The sequence below is a fragment of the Aquarana catesbeiana genome, linkage group LG07 (genome assembly GCF_042186555.1).
Source record: "Aquarana catesbeiana isolate 2022-GZ linkage group LG07, ASM4218655v1, whole genome shotgun sequence".
Taxonomy (NCBI): domain Eukaryota; kingdom Metazoa; phylum Chordata; class Amphibia; order Anura; family Ranidae; genus Aquarana; species Aquarana catesbeiana.
The window spans coordinates 28,822,050-28,843,353 of record NC_133330.1 but is presented as its reverse complement, the minus strand read 5'-3'; the positions used below and the strand labels follow the sequence as shown (position 1 = coordinate 28,843,353).

General features: G+C 43.1%; 1 protein-coding gene across 1 annotated transcript in view; it reads right to left on the bottom strand.

Annotated features, from left to right (window-relative positions):
• The window catches only part of COL7A1 (collagen type VII alpha 1 chain), a 294,025-nt gene that overhangs the window by 155,429 nt on the left and 117,292 nt on the right, over positions 1-21,304 (bottom strand). The window contains exons 18-26 of the mRNA XM_073591887.1: positions 18,476-18,622; positions 17,290-17,415; positions 12,180-12,323; positions 11,307-11,432; positions 9,117-9,260; positions 6,849-6,971; positions 4,970-5,116; positions 4,721-4,849; positions 2,845-2,991 (exon numbers count right to left, since the gene is read on the bottom strand). Of these exons, the coding sequence (XP_073447988.1) occupies positions 2,845-2,991; positions 4,721-4,849; positions 4,970-5,116; positions 6,849-6,971; positions 9,117-9,260; positions 11,307-11,432; positions 12,180-12,323; positions 17,290-17,415; positions 18,476-18,622 (1,233 nt within the window). The remainder of the gene's footprint in view (positions 1-2,844; positions 2,992-4,720; positions 4,850-4,969; positions 5,117-6,848; positions 6,972-9,116; positions 9,261-11,306; positions 11,433-12,179; positions 12,324-17,289; positions 17,416-18,475; positions 18,623-21,304) is intronic.

Sequence of the window (21,304 nt, the reverse complement as noted above, 5' to 3'; positions counted from 1 at the left end):
AAATAAAACATATTTACAAAATAGTTGAATATGACTATACAAAACAAGAACATAATAAATGGTGCAAACCAAATTGCGCACAACATAATCCCTACAAGAGAGCAAGACTAAGAAACGTCACCATGCATGTAGCCTTTTATCAAAAATATATTTGATCTGAAAATCTAGGGGAGTGAAACAAGAATACAAAGAAAAGCCGCACACCCCGAGATCAACAGGCAGCAGCTACAGAGTCCTGATATTCCTCCACACTCTTATCCAGGCCTCCTGTTGCCACCTGTCTTTTTCAAGACCCTGAATCTTCCCAACCTCACCCAGAATGTCCTGCATCACCACTTCGACAGGGAGGATTTTACTCCGTAAGGATACCTGACACAGTGCAATCCACGTGAAATAATGGACTGCTAGACTAACTAAAAAAAGTGTTTCCAAATCATATTCCCGACGAGTCTGGAATGCCCCATACATGCACTCTGCATAACTCATATGGGGGAGGAAGGGTCTACTCAGAGCCCTCCCCACCCTCTTGTACACCTCTATATTAAAAGGGCACTGAACTAGAAAGTGATCCATGGACTCCACCACACTCCACTCTCGGGCAGCCCTGATCACTCATGGAAAGAAACTTCAAGTTGCCCTTCACATATAGTTTTCCATGAAAGGCAAGCCAAGCCTGATCCCTAAACTTCATTGGGATTCTCTCCAAATTAATCAATCGCAAACCCACCCCCCAAAACCAGGCTTGGGCAAACCTTTAAGGCCAGTGGTTCGCAAAAAGCAGAGCTCATGATCCGCTTCTCAAGGAAAGAAGTTTCCTTAGAAGAGATCTGACTTCTCCTGCTGTTAATTGCCACGGCCGAAGCATTTTCAAACACATGGCAATATAAGCCCGGAGCTTATCATGCTTGACCCTCAGGTATTTCACTGGCCCTCCATTTTCCCAGTCTCACAGAAGGGGCCGAAACCAGGACTAGAAAATACCAACCCACCCAGGCGGTCTCTCTGCCAACATGTTACCAAGATTGTACTTCACAAACATCAGAGAGAAAAAGACTACAGGGTTGATCATCCCTAGACCACCCTCCCGCCTAGGAAGGTAAGTCACATTCCTTTTGACAAGGTTTATTCTGTTCCCCCATAACAGCTGGAAGAAACAACTATAGATCCTGGTATAGAGAGAAACTGGCAAAATGCAAACAAAACTAACATACAGAAAAATCGGAATCAGGTATGTCTTGATCAGATCAACCTTTTCCCTCAAGGAAAGCCGCCAACCTTTCCACTTTGCCACCTTGGCATCGGCATTCTCCAGCCTGTTCACCCAATTTGCATGACCATAGTCACCTGGGCCGAAATCAATGCCTAGAACTCTAACTTTATGTTGGGGCTCCGGGAAGTCATCTGGGAGAACAAAGCTCTCACCTTCCACGCCCATCCAGAAAGCTTCACACTTGTCCTGGTTGACCTGGGTACTAACATACCTGTGCTGAGTTCCCAAGTCTGTACACCTGCTGTACCCATCATGAGGGGTTCCCACAGTCTGTACACCTGCTGTACCCATCATGAGGGGTTCCCACCCTCCCTGTGCTGAGTTCCTGTGTCTGTAACCTGCTGTACCCATCATGAGGGGTTCCCACCAATTCTCCACTGAGTTCCTGGGTCTCTACATCTGCTGTACCCATTATGAGGGGTTCCCGCCATCCCTATGCTGAGTTCCCAGGTCTGTACACCTGCTGTGTCCATTATGAGGGGTTCCCACCATCCCTATGCTGACTTCAGTGGCGGCTGGTGTTTTTTTTCTTTTAGGGGGCGGCAAACAGCGCCATCCCCCCTACCTCCCCTCCGGAGGACAGTCGGGACATCAAAGCCCCGCACTTATCCCATCTAGGAAGTGGGCGGGCAACGTGTCCGTCAGCTTTCTTCCTCCTCCTGTGGTGTGAATCACATCGGCTTCCGCCGTGCATCCCCCCTCCTCCTCCTAGGCATCCAAAAGGGTCGCCTGTCCTTTCAGCCAATTGGGAAACAAGTAGCAGAACCGCGCTTCCTGTTTGGCAGAGAGGCGATTCAGTGTTAGAAAGCGACTATTCATTTGCTTTTCTAACACACTTGGGTGGGCTCTGAGCACATTGCTCTGCGCCACAAGCCCACCCTATTTTTAAGCCTATTAGAGCCTATGGCTCTAATCAGGTGCCTAAAAAAAAAAGAAAAACCCTGCCTCTGTAATTTATGCGCCCGATGTCCTGAAAGGGGCCGGATGCATTAATAAGGGGGTGGCTGTGGTGGCCGGTGATAGATTCATGCTATGCATGAATCCATCTATTAATCATATAGGGGGTGGCAAGGATAGAGGGGATGGTGCCCGTGCACCCTTAATGGACGGGCCGCCCCTGGCTGACTTTCCAGGTCTGTATACCTGCTGTGTCCATTACGCGAGGTTCCTATCATCTCTCTGCTGAGTTCCCTGGTCTGCACACCTGCTGTGCCCATTATAAGTGCCTATATGAGGGGTTACCCACTATTATGAGGGGTTCCCACCATCCCAAGCAAATCAAGCTTAAACAGGCAGGCTTTTTCATCCAGGCATTGCTGTAGCACACCACTCCTCCCTTCTCTTCCCTTCTCCTCCCTTCTCCTCCCTTCTCTTCCCTTCTCCTCCCTTCTCCTCCCTTCTCTTGGAAATACGATGTTATTATCGGAAGCCCATTAAAATGACTTAATTTTTCTGCTACAGTTAAGTATTTCTTATGGGCATTGCAAGACATCTGCACTGCTAAATGCCAGAGCCCCATGCTAAATGCCCAGTGTGCATGGGACCTAAGCCATAAAATTAGACATCAGACTTACGGGTGTTTGCCTGTGCAGTTGCAGCTTCACCTTCCTGGCTTCCAGATAATGAGGCTACGCGAAACTGATAGCGAGCACCAGATATTAAGTTGTCAAGGTCATAAAATGCGGCATCTCCGGACACCAATCGGCTCGTTTCCGGACCTCCTGTAAGAAATATTTACAGAGCTTATAAATGGAGAAAAGTTTATAATCTATGCAAGTGGTTTTTGCTCTAAGGATGACGCTCTAACACATAGGGACCTACCATATTTATAAAAGCTTGCTGAACAAATGTGACCCACTTTCACACAGCTCCAACAAAACTAGCTGTATTCTGATTGTAAGCGCCACCTTGTGGCCATAATGTGGTATTTGTATTTAAATACCGCAGTCAGGGAAAAAGGGAATTTTGGCCACTAGATGGCGCTTATGATTATATGAGATGATTATATAACTCTGAATATGCCAAGTTTCATTGAGGATGTGCTGATGTGTGTCACATAGTCCATTGTAATGTATTTATGATTATGTTCTTCCAAGAGAAGGACTCTCTAAATAAAGTGCATGCAAGCACATGTTGGGGCCGGCAGCTCAGTGAGCCAACGCACAGTTTACCTTGAAGCAGGGTAGACACCAACCAGTTTTAGGGTTTAGGAGATCAGATCATCTGCACATTAACCCTGCCAGGTTAACAGACATGTGCACTGCCGAAAAATGTGTTCCTTTTCGTTTCATTCGTTTTTTGGGGGGTTTTTTGGGGTCATTCTTTATGATTGCAATTCATAAATTCGAAAAAATTCGAAAAAAATCTGAAATTCAATAAAAAAAACTCCAAAATTCGAAAAAAAAGTCTGAAATTCGGAAATTGGAAAAAAATCTAAAATTCGAAAACAAAATCGGAAATTCGGAAATTTGAAAAAAAATCGGAAATTCAAAAAAATCGGAAATTCAAAAACCTGAAAATTTGAAAATCTGAAATAATAACTAACTAATAATTACTTAACTATTACTAACTATTATAGGTATTGGAATTTCCTTTCAAATTTGGCTGTTAGTGAAGGCAACCAATATGAATTTATCGGAAGTTACGAACTATCTGAAATAACGAATGCCGCATCTAAGCAAACGGAACAGGGCAAATTAATAATAAATAATAATAATATTAATAATAAAATGTTTTTATTATTATTACTGTTATTTATTATTATTAATTCGTTACGTTCCATTTGTTTAGATTTCGGATAATTCATAACTTCGGATAGATTCATATTCGTTACGTTCACTAACAGGCAAATTTGAAAGGAAATTCCAGTACCTATAATGTAATAGCTAATAATATTTAAGTTATATTTAGTTAATTAGTTATTATTTCAGATTTTCAAATTTTTGGGTTTTCGAATTTCCGATTTTTTTCAAATTTCCGTACTTCCGATTTTTTTTTTTTTAATTTACGATTTTTTTTTTCGAATTTCAGAATTTCCAATTTTTTTCGAATTTATGATTTTTTCTGAATTTACGATTTTTTTTCACATTTTCGATTTTTTTCAAATTTTTGATTTTTTTTTTTTAATTTACAAATTTTTTTGAATTTACACATTTTCGAATATTTGAAATTCACAAATTTTCGAATATTCGAAATTCACACATTTTTGAATATTCGAAATTCACACATTTTCGATAATTTTAAATTCACAAATTTTCCAATATTCAAATCCACGAATATTCAAAAAAGTTTGTTATGGGTTTTCGTTAATTTGGATATTCGGAACGAAACGAATTGCACCTGTCTAATAAGTAATTTTGGGAGATTAAATCGGTTCTGCCAGTAAAATATTTTTGTTCAAACTTGATTTTTTTTTTTTTTTCTAAAACGCTAAAGAAAAAATGTCCTTACCATCCACCCGCCTCCAGTAAATCCGATAGCCAGAACTTCCAGGGACTACCGACCATGTCAGCCTTACCCGTTGGCGTGTTACGTCTATCACCCGGAGGTCTCTGACGGGGTTTAAATCGGGAATGTCCGCTGAGCGGGGCAAAAGACACAAACAAAATGTTTTATGTTAAATGTGGGAAATTCTTTACTCTTTTACCAAGTCATGGAGTTTCTGTTTTTCTGTTTCCACTGAGAGGGGACACTACTTACGTGTTGTGACACTCGTGCTGACCGGTTGCCCCTGTCGGTTGCCCACCAGTGCCGTGACCTTCACAGTGTATCGCACACCTGGGGTCAGGTTGATCAGCTCAAAGGAACTGGTGTTTCCTGGCACCTCCCTGGTTTGCTCCGGACCACCTAGTGATGCAACAGGCAGGTATTTTAGTATGGAGACATTGTTTGGTCCCTGCATTTAAAAAAATGGCATGAGATCACTTGTCACCCTCTACACCAACTTTTCTCAACAAGGGCTCCATGAAATCCTAGAGTTCCATCGGAGGTTGCTAGGGGGTCCTTGTGTAATTAACATCTTCTGCCTCTCAGACAAGTAACTACTCATCTTTTTTAGCTGTCTGTAAAGGGGACATTCTTCCCACTGACCACCAATGAACGGGGGCTTTTCCTCCTTCTGTACTTCTCCCACAGATCACCTATGTAAGTTGATTCTTCTCCTACTGTCTGCTAGTGTGAGAAGGTCCTTTTCTCACTGACCACCAATGTAAGGAGCATTCTTCCCTCTAACCGCCAGTGTAAAGGGGTCCTTCTCTCACTGATCATTAATGCAAGGGGGTCCACCTACCACTGGCCAACAATGTAAGAGGGTTTATTTCCCACTGTCCACCAGTATAATGAGCATTCTTCCTTCCACCAGTGTAAATGAGCTCTTCTTCTGTCCATCATCAATGTAAGGTGGTTCTTCTGCCATTGACTACCAGTGCAAGACAGTTCTTTTACCACTGACCACCAAAGTAAGGACCAATCTTTCCACTGTCCCCAATGTACAGAGAATTCTTCCCACTGACCCCAATGTACAGAGAATTCTTCCCACTGACCCCAATGTACGGAGACTTCTTCTCACTGACCACCAATGTAAGGAGCATTCTTCCCTCTGGCCACCAATGTAAGGAGCATTCTTCTCACTGACCAGCAATGTAAGGGGCATTCTTCCCACTGACCACCAATGTAAGGAGCATTCTTCTCACTGACCACCAATGTAAGGAGAATTCTTCCCACTGATCACCAATGTAAGGAGCATTCTTCTTTCTGACCACCAATGTAAGGATCATTCTTCCCTCTGAGCACTAATGTAAGGGACATTCTTCCCTCTGATCACCAATGTAAGGAGCATTCTTTCCACTGTCCCCAATGTACAGAGAATTCTTCCCACTGACCCCAATGTACAGAGAATTCTTCTCACTGACCACCAATGTAAGGAGAATTCTTCCCACTGATCACCAATGTAAGGAGCATTCTTCTTTCTGACCACCAATGTAAGGAGTATTCTTCCCACTGACCACCAATGTAAGGAGCATTCTTCCCTCTGACGACCAGTGTAAAGGGGCTCCTCTCCCATTCTCAAGGGATTTTTCTCCCACTGACCACCCAAAAAAAGGGGGTCCTTCTAGCACTGACCACTAGGAGGTTCCTTCAACCACTGACCACCAAAGTAAGAAGCATTCTATCCTCTGACTGCCAGTTTAAAGCGGTCTTTCTTCCACTGACCACCAATGTAAGGAGCATTCATCCCACCCATGTACGAATGCTCAACTTGTCCTGTTTTTTGTTGCATAGGACACTTCTGGGTGACCTCCTATACAACAAGAGAGGAGTACTGAGACAGGGTGTCGTGATGCTTTCAGAAGCTATGTACAGCAACCCTGCAAACCCAGCCTACATTGCATAGAAAAACACAGAGACCCAGTGATGACATCACCGGGTCTAAAATAAGGGATGCAATGAAAACAAAAAGTTTTACTCAAAAACTTCGCTGACATGTTGATGAGGGGAAGGGAGGAACCAGGGGAGGCAAATAAAAAACAGATTAAACTTCAGCTTCATAGCGATAAGAAATATGGTCAATTATTTGTACCGTCTTCGGGGGTCCATGAAACCCTGTAGGCTGTGGCTCCCTGAACACCAACCCACGTCACCCGTATAGTGTTCTGGCTCTCAAAGACCCGCAGGCTTGTGACAGCACCAACCTCCTGTTGTCCTAAGAGAAGACAGAGAATGAACAACGTATGACTCCAACATGAGAAGGACACTGGGCCAAAAGCATTAAGGTAGGACAATTGGCATATTAAAATATCAATGTTCTTAGAGTATATGCACATCCAAATATGTATTTTTTTAGTTTTGGAATGAACTAGAACCCATGATAAGTTTTATATATATATATATATATATATTTTTTTATTTCTGCACATCTATTAATCACTTGACCTCTGCAGGTTTTACCCCCCTTCCTGACCAGGCCGTTTTGTGCGATACGCCACTGCGTTACTTTAACTGACAATTGCGCGGTCGTGCAGCACTGTACCCAAATAAAATGTATGCCCCTTTTTTTCCCCCACAAATAGAGCTTTCAAGATCAACAATTTAAAGAAAAAACTATATTTTTTACTTTCTGCTATAAAACATATGCAATAAATACAATTAAAAAATCAAATTTCTTCATAAATTTAGGCCAATATGTATTCTGCTACATGTTTTTGGTAACAAAAATCCCATTAAGCGTATATTAATTGGTTTGCGCAAAAATTATAGCGTCTTAAACTATGGGATATATACTGGCATTTTTAATTTATTCCTTTTTAAACTAGTAATGGCGGCGATCAGCAACTTATATTGGGACTGCAGGGTCTGGTATGGATTTTGGGGAGGACCCCACGTCGTTTTTTTTTCTTTGTTTTTTCTTCAGTAGCTGGGTGTCAGCAATTGCAACTGTGAGTCAATTTAAATTTGATTTGACTTGTTTTATTTTTTTCTTTAGAAGTGTAATTTTTGCTGCAGCATCTTCTATGCATGCTACAGATACACCACTTTACATGCAGACTAAGGGGACCCCCCCCCCCCCCCGGCACTATATTTAAAGACATTTTTCATTTTTATTGTTTCAGTTTTTTTTATAACTTCTTTTACCGGCAAATGTTTTTTTCTTTTTTAATTCAGCTGTCAGCGTGGAAGCCCATTGACAGCTGATGAATCATCAGTTGTTAAGGACCCTGTGGCCGGCTTCCTAGCCCCGCTCCTTAAAAAACAGCTTTTACTGCGCCCTCATTGGGGAAAGCTTTGCCCGGTCAGGGCGCAGAATGCATTGTGCAGCTCACAGTCCATTGCAGGGCGTTCGGTGGGGCGAACACCCGCCTAGCACCCTGCAAATTTGAGTGTTCCCCAAACAGGGCGAACAGCCAATGTTTGGCCCAAACTCATGCTCGGGCCGAACCGTTCACCCAACACTAAACAGCACAATGACTCAAAGTAGGACTAAAGCCAAAACTTTTTATTTTATTTTAGAATTATTTTAGTAAGGAAGGGTTATAACCCGTCAGTTTTATTTTTTCCATCTGTGTCCCATTGGGGAGATTTGCCTTCACTTCCTGCCCCATAGCCAAAACAGGAAGTAAGAGGAAATCCCTCCAAAGTGATGGAATCTCTGGCTGTCACCAGAACTACTGTAGTGTCCTTGTTGGAAGATTTCCGCTCTATTCCTGTGCGCAGTCATGTTGGAACAGGAAGGGGCCATCCCCAAACTGTTCCCACAAAGTTGGGAGCATGAAATCATTCAAAATATCTTGGTATGCTGATGCCTTAAGAGTTCCCTTCACTGGAACTAAAGGCCCAAGCTGAAAGACAACCCCACACCATAACCCCCCCCCCCCTCCACCAAATGATTTGGACCAGTACACAAAGCAAGGTCCATAAAGGCATGGATGAGTGAATTTGGGGTGGAGGAACTTGATTGGCCTGACCTCAACCCGATAGAACACCTTTGGGATGAATTAGAGCGGAGACTGCGAGCCAGGCCTTTACATCCACATCAGTGCTTGACCTCACAAATGCGCTTCTGGAAGAATGGTCAAACATTCCCATAGACACACTCCTAAACCTTGTGGACAGCCTTCCCAGAAGAGTTGAAGCTCTTATAGCTGCAATGGGTGAGCCAACTCAATATTGAACCCTACGGACTAAGACTGGGATGCCATTAAAGTTCATGTGCGTGTAAAGGCAGGTGTCCCAATACTTTTGGTAACATAGTGTATTTATGTATAAATATATATGTATATATATATATATATATATATATATATATATATATATATATATACATATATATATTATATTATGCAATACATACGAGTTTCCGCAGTGATAGATTCTGCTCCGCTCTCGACTGAGCCGATAAGTGTTGCGACAAAGATGGTATAGACAGTCCCGGGCACTAAATCTGTAATGTCGACTGATGTCACATCCCTGGTAACCAGCCGAGACACTTCAACCCCTGTGAGAATAAACCATATATTATACAGTGGTATTATTACAGAAAAAGGAAAAAGCTTTGACTATAATCTAGGTGAACCTTTACATTCCCAAGCATGGAAACATATAAGTACCTACTGTATGTTCTGCTCCATCAACCATATCAAACAATTACCCTTATGCCCCAAAATGTGTAGCCAAATCAGACTGAGCAGGCTTATAACTGATATGCAATTTTTTTGCCAAAGTTAAGTAGCTAACCACTATCCCTGGCAATAGTGCATGCAAAGAGCGCCATCACATGACTGTCACCAGAAGGGCAGAGGGGTCTTTGCTAGGGGTTCCTTCGAGCAATTCCTGTCTTTAAGATAAGTAACCACCAACATTTTTTTGCTATCTGTAAGGAGGTCATACTTCCCCTTGAATCCCTGCATCCAACCATTCTTAATATCCAACAACTACAGGTGTCAAATACTCTAAATACACCACATTCCTTTCTTTTTTTTTGTTGTTATATGGGTCCTTTCACACGGACGTTCCGTATGTCCATTTTTACTCCATCCGTTGGCGGGTGAAAAACGGACATACATGTATGTCTATTGGCTAGCAGACGTTAGCAGATGATTATCCGCTGACATATGCTGACATCCACCTCTATTAAGTTCAGTTTTTTGAGACCCTATTTTTCTTCCGTTTAAAAAATGGAACGGATGAAAAACGGATGTTAGCGGACAACATCCACGCACATCCGATCCGCTGACATCCGGGTGGGCTCTCTGGATGATGTCATCTGATGGCCACGCCCCATGGCTATATAAGAGATTCCAGACAGTGGGCGACAACACAACGGAGGAAGACAGCCACAGAAGAAGAGCGCCCTTTTTTTTTGTTGTAGGTAACCGGCGGCGAGGAAGAAGACAGCACCGGGAGAAGACTGCACTGGGAGAAGACGGCACTGGGAGAAGATGGCACTGGGAGAAGATGGCACTGGGAGAAGACGGCACTGGGAGAAGAGGGCACTGGGAGAAGACGGCATTGGGAGACGACAGCAGCGGGAGAAGACGGCAGCGGGAGAACACAGCTCAGAGCTATTTTTTAAATAAAGGACTTGTCAAAAACTGGCTCTTGTTTTATTTAAAATGTCACTGCTTTTTGGGGTTAATGGGTAGGGGTACGATGTACCCCTACCCATTCACATAGGGGGGGTACGATGTACCCCTACCCATTCACATAAGGGGGGGCAGGAGCTGGGGGCCCCCTTGTTAAAGGGGGCTTCAAGATTCCAATAAGCCCCCCACAGACCCCGACAACCACCGGCCAGGGTTGTCTGGAAGAGGCCCTTGTCCCCATCAACATGGTGGGAAAGGTGCTTTAGGGGGACAGAGCCCTACCCTAAAGTACCCATCCCCCCCATGTTGAGGGCTTTATGCTTTATGTTAATTTTGTTAAAGTTGTTGTAGTTAACATTTATATATGTAAGTTACTTATGCATAAAACATTTAACAGTTTACGAGGGAGTGTTTAGGGGCGGAATTAGGGGAGGGACAGGGTAGGGGTTTGGTGGGGCAACTGGTTGTAAGCAACTTCAAGCCCTGGCTAGTAGTTTAGGACTTGAAATTTTGAGGTCTGAGATTTGAAGTGAAATTTTGTACAACCTCCCTGCCAGCCTCCGCAGACCTTATGGGACCCAGGCTTAGGTGGGAGGGGGGAGCTGATTGCTTTGGGGGGGGGGGGCACAACTGAAATCTGGGGTGGGGGGACGCTGACCTCCCCAGCACCCCCCTAGATCAGGCCATGGTTCTAACAGTTCGTTTTAGGTGAACTGCCATCTTCACTGATATTTTTTTGAATGTTACCTCTGATCCCATAAAGTGTGATATTAAGCCCTCTCCCCTTGCATATGACTGGCAGTATAGGATAGTTGGCATAGGGCATTATGGGGCAAACATCTGGCCATGGTTATTCTAATTCACAGTCCCAATGTTATCCTAAACACCTTACCTTCTGAAATTTTGTGAGCTGGGCACATAAAGACCAGCATTGACAAAGTAGAGAAAGGTTGACCTACCATCTCTACGTCTCCAGGTAATCCGGTAATTCGTGGCTCTGAGGACCGGGCTCCATTCCACGCGTATGGTGTTTTCCCCAAGGTTCTGAACCCTCAGATTGGTGACTTTATCTACCGTGTCACTTCCTACAGAGATCAGATGAGAATAACAAAGTGTCAGATGGAAACAAGATGGGCTAACAAGGGAGCAGCCCCCACCTTCCCTCCTCAGAACCTCTAACCATTACCAACAAGGGTTGGTACTACAAAGTAAAGCCACTATTTCACATATTTCTGTACAGATTATCAGGAGAGAAGTAAAGTAAAAAAAAAAAGACTATTCTGAAAAAGGATAAAATTGTTGGGTCATCGTGGATGCCATGTTTTCCAATTCATCCCCAGTTGCTGTGTTACATCAATTGTGATGATCTATGATTGGCTTTAGAAGACACCAGCCCTTCATAGGTTTAGGTTTGGATAGATTGCGGAAGGGCTAGAACATCTTGCTGTCGGTATCTCTGCTGGGGAGATTCATTCTCTGTATTTGTCCTGATGGCCATTTTCACTGAGACTAAAAGTGAGGGAAAATTTTAAAAAGTTGAGTCACCAGAACAGGGATAAAAGGTGAAATGTTCCAATGGGGAGTTGTTCTGGTGGTAACTGTCAAAGAGGGAATTTTCCTCACTTTTTAAAGATATCATCTTACTTTCTATTGGGTCTGTGGGACAGTAATTTAGGAGAAATTTCCCCAGTAAGATATAGATGGCACAAAAAATTGACTGGGGTTTTAACCAATCTTTATTCTATCCAAAACAAAAAGTTTGGGCTTTTGATATACCGTACTTTAAAGTTCTTAGCCCAAAACTTTGATACATGCCATAAAAGTCGACTTACCTGTGCGAGCCGTGACGGTCGCCGGGCTGCTTTCTGTGTTACCGGCTAGAGCGGTCACCCCTATGATATACACTGTATTTGCTTGCAGTTCATCAATGTCGAATGATGTTGCCCCAGCTGGAAGGGTTCTTATGATCTCCCGACCTTAACAGGAAAAAAACCTTTTGAATACATTCTTTTTTTTTTTAATTTTAAAGGCATCAAACACATAAAATGGTGGTTTTGATCAACAGCAAGGAGATGAGATTGAAATTGTCCTAATCAAACCCAATGGCAAAATCAGGATTTGTCTTTTTTTTCTGATATTGATTCACTCTCAATAAACTGTATTGAGCTGTCTATTTACTGCATAGTTTTGACCTTATAATCGGCTGTATTCTGGTGGTCATTTAAATTCGGGGCTGGTAGGTTGCTTTAATGCTTGTGAATTCTTGAAATCATGTTTGCTATTCCTAATGGATAGAAGTAGCTGGAATTGACTGAAATTGTCACATTGTGCCACCACCACACACATGGCGATGGTAAGGCAATTTCAACCAATTACAAAATGACTGAATGGATTTGGGCAAGCCAACTCCAACACTTTATATCAAGGTTCTCGAAACTCTTTAGTATAAGATCCACATTGTATGTTTTACGAATATTTTACGAATATTTGTAGTCCCCTCTACGTCACTGTCCCCATTTGATTCCCTTTTACATCAGAGTCTCCATCAGAGTCCCGTTACATCAGAACCCCCATCCCCAGAGTCCCTCTTACACCAAAGTGCCCCCTTACATCAGGATCCTCATCAGAGTCTCCCCTTATGTTAGGGTACCCATTAGCAGGGTCCAGGTGTGAGTTGAAGAGGGTTGAAGGCTAGACATAGTAACATAGTAAGTAAGGTTAAATAAAGACAACAGTCCATCCAGTTCAACCTGTGTAGGCGTGTGTAGAAAAATCATTTACCATATCCCCTTAATTGTTTACGTTAAGATGCACATCCAAAAGTCTTTTAAACCTATCCATACTCATAGCTCCCAACTGTCCCTGATTTTCTAGGGACTGTCCCTGATTTAGAGCAATGTCCCTCTTTCCTCCTCATTTGTCCCTCATTTTGGTCTGATCTATATAGTTGTATATAAAATGCACTTTTTATCTATCAAAAAGTGTTTTCCAGCGCTAAACCTTTCATCTGATTTCTAAATTGTTGCATTTGTAAATTCCAAAAGCCAATATAAAGGAATAGTAGTGGTATAAAAAGCACTTGTGGGTTTAACCAATCTTGTTTTTTTTTTTTTACAATTCTCCTTTAAGGGGGGGTGTCAAGGGGTGTGTCCTATGCCTGCATACTTTTGCTGATAGGTGTCCCTCTTTCCCATCTAAAAGGTTGGGAGGTATGCATACTTTCTGCTGACACCACTGATTGTGGAAGAGAGTTCCACATCCTTACCACCCTGGCAGTGACAAACCCCCTACGCAGCTTGAGGTTAAACCTCTTCTCTTCCAGTCTCATTGTGTGGCCCCGTGTGCTCCTACACTCCCTGGGATTGAAAAGTTTCATACTTATGCTGTGATCACCATTGAGCTATTTGTACATCACAATCATATCTCCTCTCAAGCATCTCTTCTCCAGGGAGAATAAATTTAGCGCTTGTAGTCACTCCTCATAATTGAGGTCCCCCAGTCCCCTTAATTTCGTTGCCCTTCGCTGGACTCTCTCCAGCTCCAGCACATCCCTTCTGAAGATTGGTGACCAAAACTGGATGGAATAATCCAGATGCGGCCGAACCAGAGTTTTATAAAGTGGCACAATGATCGTTTTATATCTGGAGTAAATTCCCTTTTTAACCCCCTTCCCGACCAGCCGCCGCAGGTGTACTGCGGCAGGTTGGCTCCCTTGGGCGAACCGACGTAACTGAAAGTCGGTTCGCCTTTTGACAACTAGGGGGTAAGAACAACAATCGGTCTCCTCACTCAGTCATTCCCATCCCCCCACAGTTAGAATCACTCCCTAGGAAACACAGTTAACCCCTTGATTGCCCCCTAGTGTTAACCCCTTCCCTGCCACTGACATTTACACAGTAATCAGTGCATTCTTATAGCACTGATCGGCGTATACATGCCAATGGTTCCAAAAATGTGTCAAAAGTGTCCGATGTGTCCGCCATAATGTCGCAGTCCCGATAAAAATTGCTAATCGCGGCCATTACTAGTAAAAAAAAAAAAAACAATAAAAAATGCCATAAATCTATCCCCTATTTTGTAGATGCTATAACTTTTGTGCAAACCAATATGCGCTTATTGCGATTTTTATTATCAAAAATATGAAGAGTAATAGAAGAATACATATCGGCCTAAACTGAGGAAAAAATGAAAAAAAAAAATTGGGGATATTTATTATAGCAAAAAGTACAAAATATTGTGTTTTTTCAAAATTGGCGCTCTTTTTTTGTTTATAGCCCAAAATAAAAACCGCAGAGGTGATCAAATACCATCAAAAGAAAGCTCTACTTGTGGGAAAAAAAGGACGATTTTGTTTGGGTAAAACGTTGCACGACCGCGCAATTGTCAGTTAAAGTGACGCAGTGCTGAATCGCAAAAAATGGCCTGGTCGGTCATTGAGCAGCCAAATCTTCCGGAACTGAAGTGGTTAATGCATGCTAATATTTCGCTGGCTTTGGAAGCTGCAGCTTGACACTGCATGCTATTGCTCAGTCTGTCTTCTACTAGGACCCCTGGATCTTTCTTCATCCTGGAAGCCCCTAGGGATTCTCCCCCTACCCCCCAAGTGCATTCCCTTACATTTACCAGTATTAAACTTCATTTGCCATGTAGTAGCCCACTCCATTAATTTATTCAGGCCTCTTGTAAAGTTTCTATATCCTGCTGTGTTGTTATTGCCCTGCATATTTTTGTGTCGTCAGCAAACACTGAGATTGAGCTATTTATCCCATCCTCTATATAATTTATAAATAGATTAATCAAATACCCCACTAACCACTCTAGACCATTCTGAGTATACGTTATTTTTCACCACCCTTTGGACAGGCCCCAAGAGCCAGTTTTCTATCCAGGTACATACCCTATGTTCCATGCCTACAGACCTCAGCTTGTAGATAAAGCGTTTGTGGGGGACTGTATCAAATGCTCTATCAAAATCCAGATATACCACATCCATTGGCCTACATTTGTCCAGATGGCAGCTCCCTTCCTCGTAGAATGGTAATAGGTTGCTTTGGCAAGAGTGACCTTTCGTAAACCCATGATGATTACTGCTAATTATACTGTTTACATCAGCACATTCTTGGATATGGTCCCTTATCATCCCCTCAAATAGTTTGCAAACTACCGACATTAGACTGACAGGCCTATAGTTCCCAGGAACAGATCTCTGCCCATTTTTGAATATTGGTACCACGTGGGCTTTTCGACAATCAGCTGGTACCAATCCTGTCAGTATGCTGTCCGTGTACATTAGGAATATCGGTCTGGCTATAACCTGACTGAGTTCTTTAAGGACTCTCGGGTGTAAGCCATCTTGTCCTTGTGATTTATTTATGTCAAGCACACAACAAAAAACAAAATAGCCCATGGGACTTTTGCAGAGTCACACCTCAAACCTCAAAAGTAAAATTGTACTTTTGAGGTTTGAGGTGTGACTCTGCAAAAGTCCCATGGGCTATTTTGTTTTTTGTTGTGTGCATACTATTGAGGACTGAGCACTACCTCTACCCAAATCACATCAGCTCACCCTTTCTGCTTGTTATTTATGTCAAGCTTCTCTAATCCTTTCCGGACTCCGGCCTCTGTTAGCCACAAGGGTAGATCCTGTGGCTAACAGAGGCAGACTTTGCTGACCTTAAAGTGATATTAAAGTCTTATTTTTTATTGTGAAGGTGTTGAGTTATTCTAGATAGTGACCCAATTTATTGCAAGATATAATGTTGGGTTCTTATTATGAAATGTTTAAATTTGATGGTGTGTTATTCTTTTCTCCTGTGTACATTCTCGTATTTGTCTTATGATTGAATAAATAAAATAATTGAAAAAAAGAAGAGGGGAAAAAAAAAGAGAGAAGAAGGAGAAGGGAAAGGAAAAAAAAAAAAGTCTTGTTTTTTTTTTTTTAAATAACAAACATGTTATACTTATCTGCTCTGTGCAGTGGTATTGCACAGAGCAGCCCAGATCTCCTTCTGGGGTCCCTCGACGGCACTCCTGGCCCCTCCCTCCTGCCATGTGCAGCTTGCTATGGGGGCACCCGAGCTGAGGCCAATGCTTTGTGTGTCCATTCAGACACGGAGCCACTGCTTGGCCCCGTCCCCTCTCTCTCATCATTGGCTCACTGACTTTGATTGACAGCAGTGGGAGCCGATGGTACCCGCTGCTGTGTCATAGCCAATCAGGAGGGAGAGTCCCAGACAGCCGAGGCTCACGTGCAACATCACTGGATGGAGATGGGGCTCAGGTAAGTATTAAGGGGGTGCTGGGAAGGCTGATGCACACAGGTTTTTTATCTTAATGCATACAATGCATTAAGATAAAAAAAAAACTTCTACCTTGAGAACCACTTTAATTTTTAATTTTGCACATTGAAGACACTCCACTGACTAGCTGAAGATCAGATAAATTTTTATAGTGGGCCAGATGTGGCTTTTAGGCCATAGTTTGGAGACCCCTGCTTTATGTCATTCCATGGGGGTTGATTTACTAAAGTCACATAGAGTGTGCACTCTGCAAGTGCAGTTGCTTCAGAGCTTTGTAAATGAGGGGAAGTTCTGCTGACTTCCATCATCCAATCATATGCAAGTAAAAACGCTGTCTTTTTTTTTTTTTTAATTTTCCTTGCATGTGATTGGATATTCTTTGCAAAGTGGAGCTTCACATTATTTACTAAGCTCTGCACTTCCAAAGTGCACAATCTAGTTGCCTTTAGTAAACCAATCCCATGGTGCTGACATTCAATTGCTGCAGGCAGGTTGGATTCATTAGTTCTGGTCCTTTTTGTGTTCAAATGTTTACTGAATTTGCCTGAAACTTGTCTTATGTGTAAAGAATAAAAATGCTTAAATATTTATGACTTTATAAGTAATCACTTTAGTTTTAATTTTTAAAAAAACTCTGATTTACCATCACTTAGTCTCCATCTAACTCTGTATCCTGTAGCTCTTGCTATCCCAGTCCAGACAATGCGGATTCTGTTGGATGTTGTCTCCGTCACTCGAAGGTTGCCCACTCCAGCAATACCTACTTCTGCTGTAATCACATAAAATTTAGAAAAAAAGAATCTCCATTATAGGAATTTCTGAAGTATTATTACTGATTTCCATTGATTGATTTATGTAGTCCAGCAACATCATACTAGCATTTATCAATACATACATTTATGGAAACAAAAAAGGAAACAAAGAAAAATTGGGCACAAAAGGAAAGGAAGCAGATGTGTTTTACAAGCATTACAAGCAGAACCTAACAAATAGAAAAATCCCAAGGTTTCCATGGACTCTTGAATATCGGTTTACCATTGAGATCATCAAATGTTTTTCTCAATGAACAAGTAAAGTGCTCTTGACAAGTAAAGTACTGACCATCCCAAGTATGATTTTTTAGCTACAGGTTGAGCCAGGTAGGCTGAGTCCATCCCTGGCTTCTTCTGCTTCTTGGATAGTGAAATACGCCAGCCTTAAATTCCGACTTTGTTCTGTCCACCTAGGAAGTTTCTGGTGTTCCCATCCCCATTTGTATGTTCCATCACCTCCTTTTTAATTCTCCATTAACGAAAATAAATTATAGTAAATCCAGCAGTGATATAAGGAGTCCATCATAATGGCTCCAGCAAATGTGCAGACTCTGGGACTCATCACCTATTATCCCCAGGAGGAACTGCCAGGTGATGTAACTCTCCAACATTTGCCAAAAAGTAAAATATTAGCTTTAGGGGGAAATGACCCTTTAACCAAATTTGTAACAGCCTGGGGATCCCAAAATATATTGAGGGCCCGTATTTGGGGTTTCAACTAACAGGTTGTGACCCTAACATTGCACAGGCAAGAGGACAAATTTATCAAGCATATGGTACAAAAACAGACTTATAAGATGAGTTTAAGTATGAGTTTTGAGAGAGTTTTGAAAAAGAGTTTGCCGAATATCTAATGGGATAAGAAAAAGAGTATCGGAGAAAAGGCGCAACATGAGAGGAATCCTAAAGGCATAAGTTGGACATTTAAAGACTAATAAAGATAAGTGATAGTGTACATGTCGGCTGAGGGCTTCATAGGTTGGAATAAAGAATCGCAAAGTTAGCATGGAGTCAAACCTGTTTTGACGTTGATGGTCACGGGTGATCCTTCTCTCGTCCCCACCACTGGAGTCACCCTCACTACATACGTGATGCCTTCCTGCACATCAGCCAGATCAAAGGTTGTCTGATCTCCTGGAATCACTTGGCTTCTCTCCGTCCCATCTAGTTGTAAACATACACAACAAAGGTAAAGCTAAATACATAAGTTCCCGTACCTCATTGCAGCCAGAGACTGTAGACTTTCTACAATGACTGATAATACTGGGATATACACATCAACAATCATTTTCTTTTCTAGGGATGAATAGAAGCAAGATGGAAATGTTTTCATGAACAAACAAAATTTGTTTAACTGTGATTGTTTAATATGTCTAGAAGAAAAGCAATTAGTGCACTGTCTAAAGAATAAAAGAAAAAAGAAAAACACGCAATTCTATTTTAGTAGCACCTGGAAGAAATGTATTGGCTTTCAAACATAATTATTTGACTCGATGGCAAGATGGAATCCTATAACAATTTTTCAAAATATCTGTGCGAACATTCTACTGGTGTATGACCAGCCTCAGTCTCTGTTTACTGTTTTGCAGTGCTACACAAAAGTTTTGCTTTACGGCTCATTCCAGATGGCTGAATGGCTTAAGCTGGCCATACACCATACAATTTTCTTATTCAATTTTCTTTAGATTTACCTTCAGCTATGTAGTACAAGGACCTGCCTGAATGCATACAAATTAAAAGTGTTTAGGTTTGACCTCCTATTATATGGTTTTGGTAAATCTAAGGCCCCTTTCACACTTGTGCGACTTCAAAGTCGCGCGATTTTGAGAAGACAGTCGTACGACTGTGGATCCGATTTTTCCCTGCGACTTGAAGTCCGACTTTATTGAACAGGGATCTGAATTTGATCCCCAATACCAGGCACTGTCTGGTATGAATCGTTAGGGGGAACTCCACGCACAATGTAAAATAAAAAACCTGCATGGGTTCCCCCTCCAAGAACATACCAGGTCCTTCGGTCTGCCATGGATTTTAAGGGGAACCCCCGCGCTGAAAAAACTGCATGGGAGTCCCCCCAAAAACCATACCAGACCCTTATCTGAGCACACAGCCCGGCAGGTCAGGAAAGTGGGTGGGGATGAGCGAGCGCCCCCCCCCCCCCCTTCCTGAACCGTACCAGGCCGCATGCCCTCAACATGGGGGGATGGGTGCTTTTGGGCAGGGGGGGCTCTGCCCCCCCAGATCCTGGCCCCCCCACCCTATGTGAATGAGTATGGGGTACATTGTACCCCTACCCATTCACCTAAAAAAAGTGTCAAAAATAAAACAGTACACATGTTTTTAAAGTAACCGGGGTCCGGGGTCCCTTCCGACTTCTTCTCCCCTCTCTGGCTCTTCTCCACTGATGTCTTCTAGCCCTTTCCAGTTCTTCTTCACTATCTTCTCGCTCTATTGCTCGCTCTTTTGCTGGGTCTTCTCCGCTGCCTTCTCCCTCTGTGCTTATTCCGATGTTGACTCAACGCTCTCTCCCGCTCTAATGCTGAGTGTGTGGTGTGCCACTACTAATATTGGCATGGGGCGGGGTCACCGGAGGCCCGTGCCTTATGACCCCACTGCCCATCATGCCCCAGGTGGTGATGTCATTCCCCATCATGCCCCGGGCAGTGATGTCATAAGGGGAGGGCTCTGGTGACCCCGCTCCATGCCAATATAAGTAGTGGCATACCACACACCCAGCATTAGAGCTGGCAGAGGTAGAAGACAGTGGACAGAGGGAGAAGAACCGAAAAGGGCTAGAAGACATCAGCAGAGAAGACCTAGAGAAGGGAGAAGAACCGGCAGAAGACATCAGTGGAGGAGGCAGAAGAGCCGGAGAGGGGAGAAGAAGTCGGAAGAGATCCCGGAGCTACCTAATAAATGACTTTAAAAACCTGTGTACTGTGTTTTGTTTTTAACACTTTTTTTTTAGGTAAATGGGTAGGGGTACAATGTACCCCATACTCATTCACATAGGGTGGGGGGCCCGGATCAGGGGGCCCCCTTGTTAAAGGGGGCTTCCAGATTCCGATAACCTCCCCTGCCCTGCAGACCCCGACAACCAACGGCCAGGTTTGTCGGGAAGAGGCCCTTGTCCTCATCAACATGGGGACAAGGTGCTTTGGAGTGGGGGGCCCCTGCCCCAAAGCACCCACCTCCCATATTGAGGGCATGCGGCCTGGTACGGTTCGGAGGGGGGGTTGCTCGTTTATCCCCACCCCCTTTCCTGACCTGCCGGGCTGTGTGCTCGGATAAGGGTCTCGTATAGATTTTGGGGGGAAAAAATGGCGTGGGGGTACCCCTTAAAATCCATACCAGACCGAAGGGCCTGGTATGCTCTTGGAGGGGGAACCCATGCCATTTTTAAAAAAAAAATTTAGCATGGACTTCCCCTTCAAGATCATCAGAGCACAAGTCGCATGCCAAAGTCGGATCCATTAATAGGCAATCCGACTTTGATCCGACTTCAGATATTCAATGGGCTGAAGTAGGATCAAAGTGGGACCAAAGTAGTACAGGGACTACTTTGAAGTCGCCATGACTTGAAGTTGTGCTACTATGAATGGTTATCATTGGAAATCATGGGGGACGACTTGTCATGCTACTTTGCAGTCCCAAATCGTGGGACAAGTTGTATAAGTGTGAAAGGGGCCCAAAGCTGCATTCACAAAGAGCGTTTGAAAGTCGTGCGTCTTTTTGTTCAGGTCACCAATGTAAAAGGCAGAAAAACACCTGTAATCTGCCCCAAAGAAGCTCATGTTCTTTTTTGAGCTTAGGGCGATTTTCAGGCCTTATGCTCCAGGTGACAAA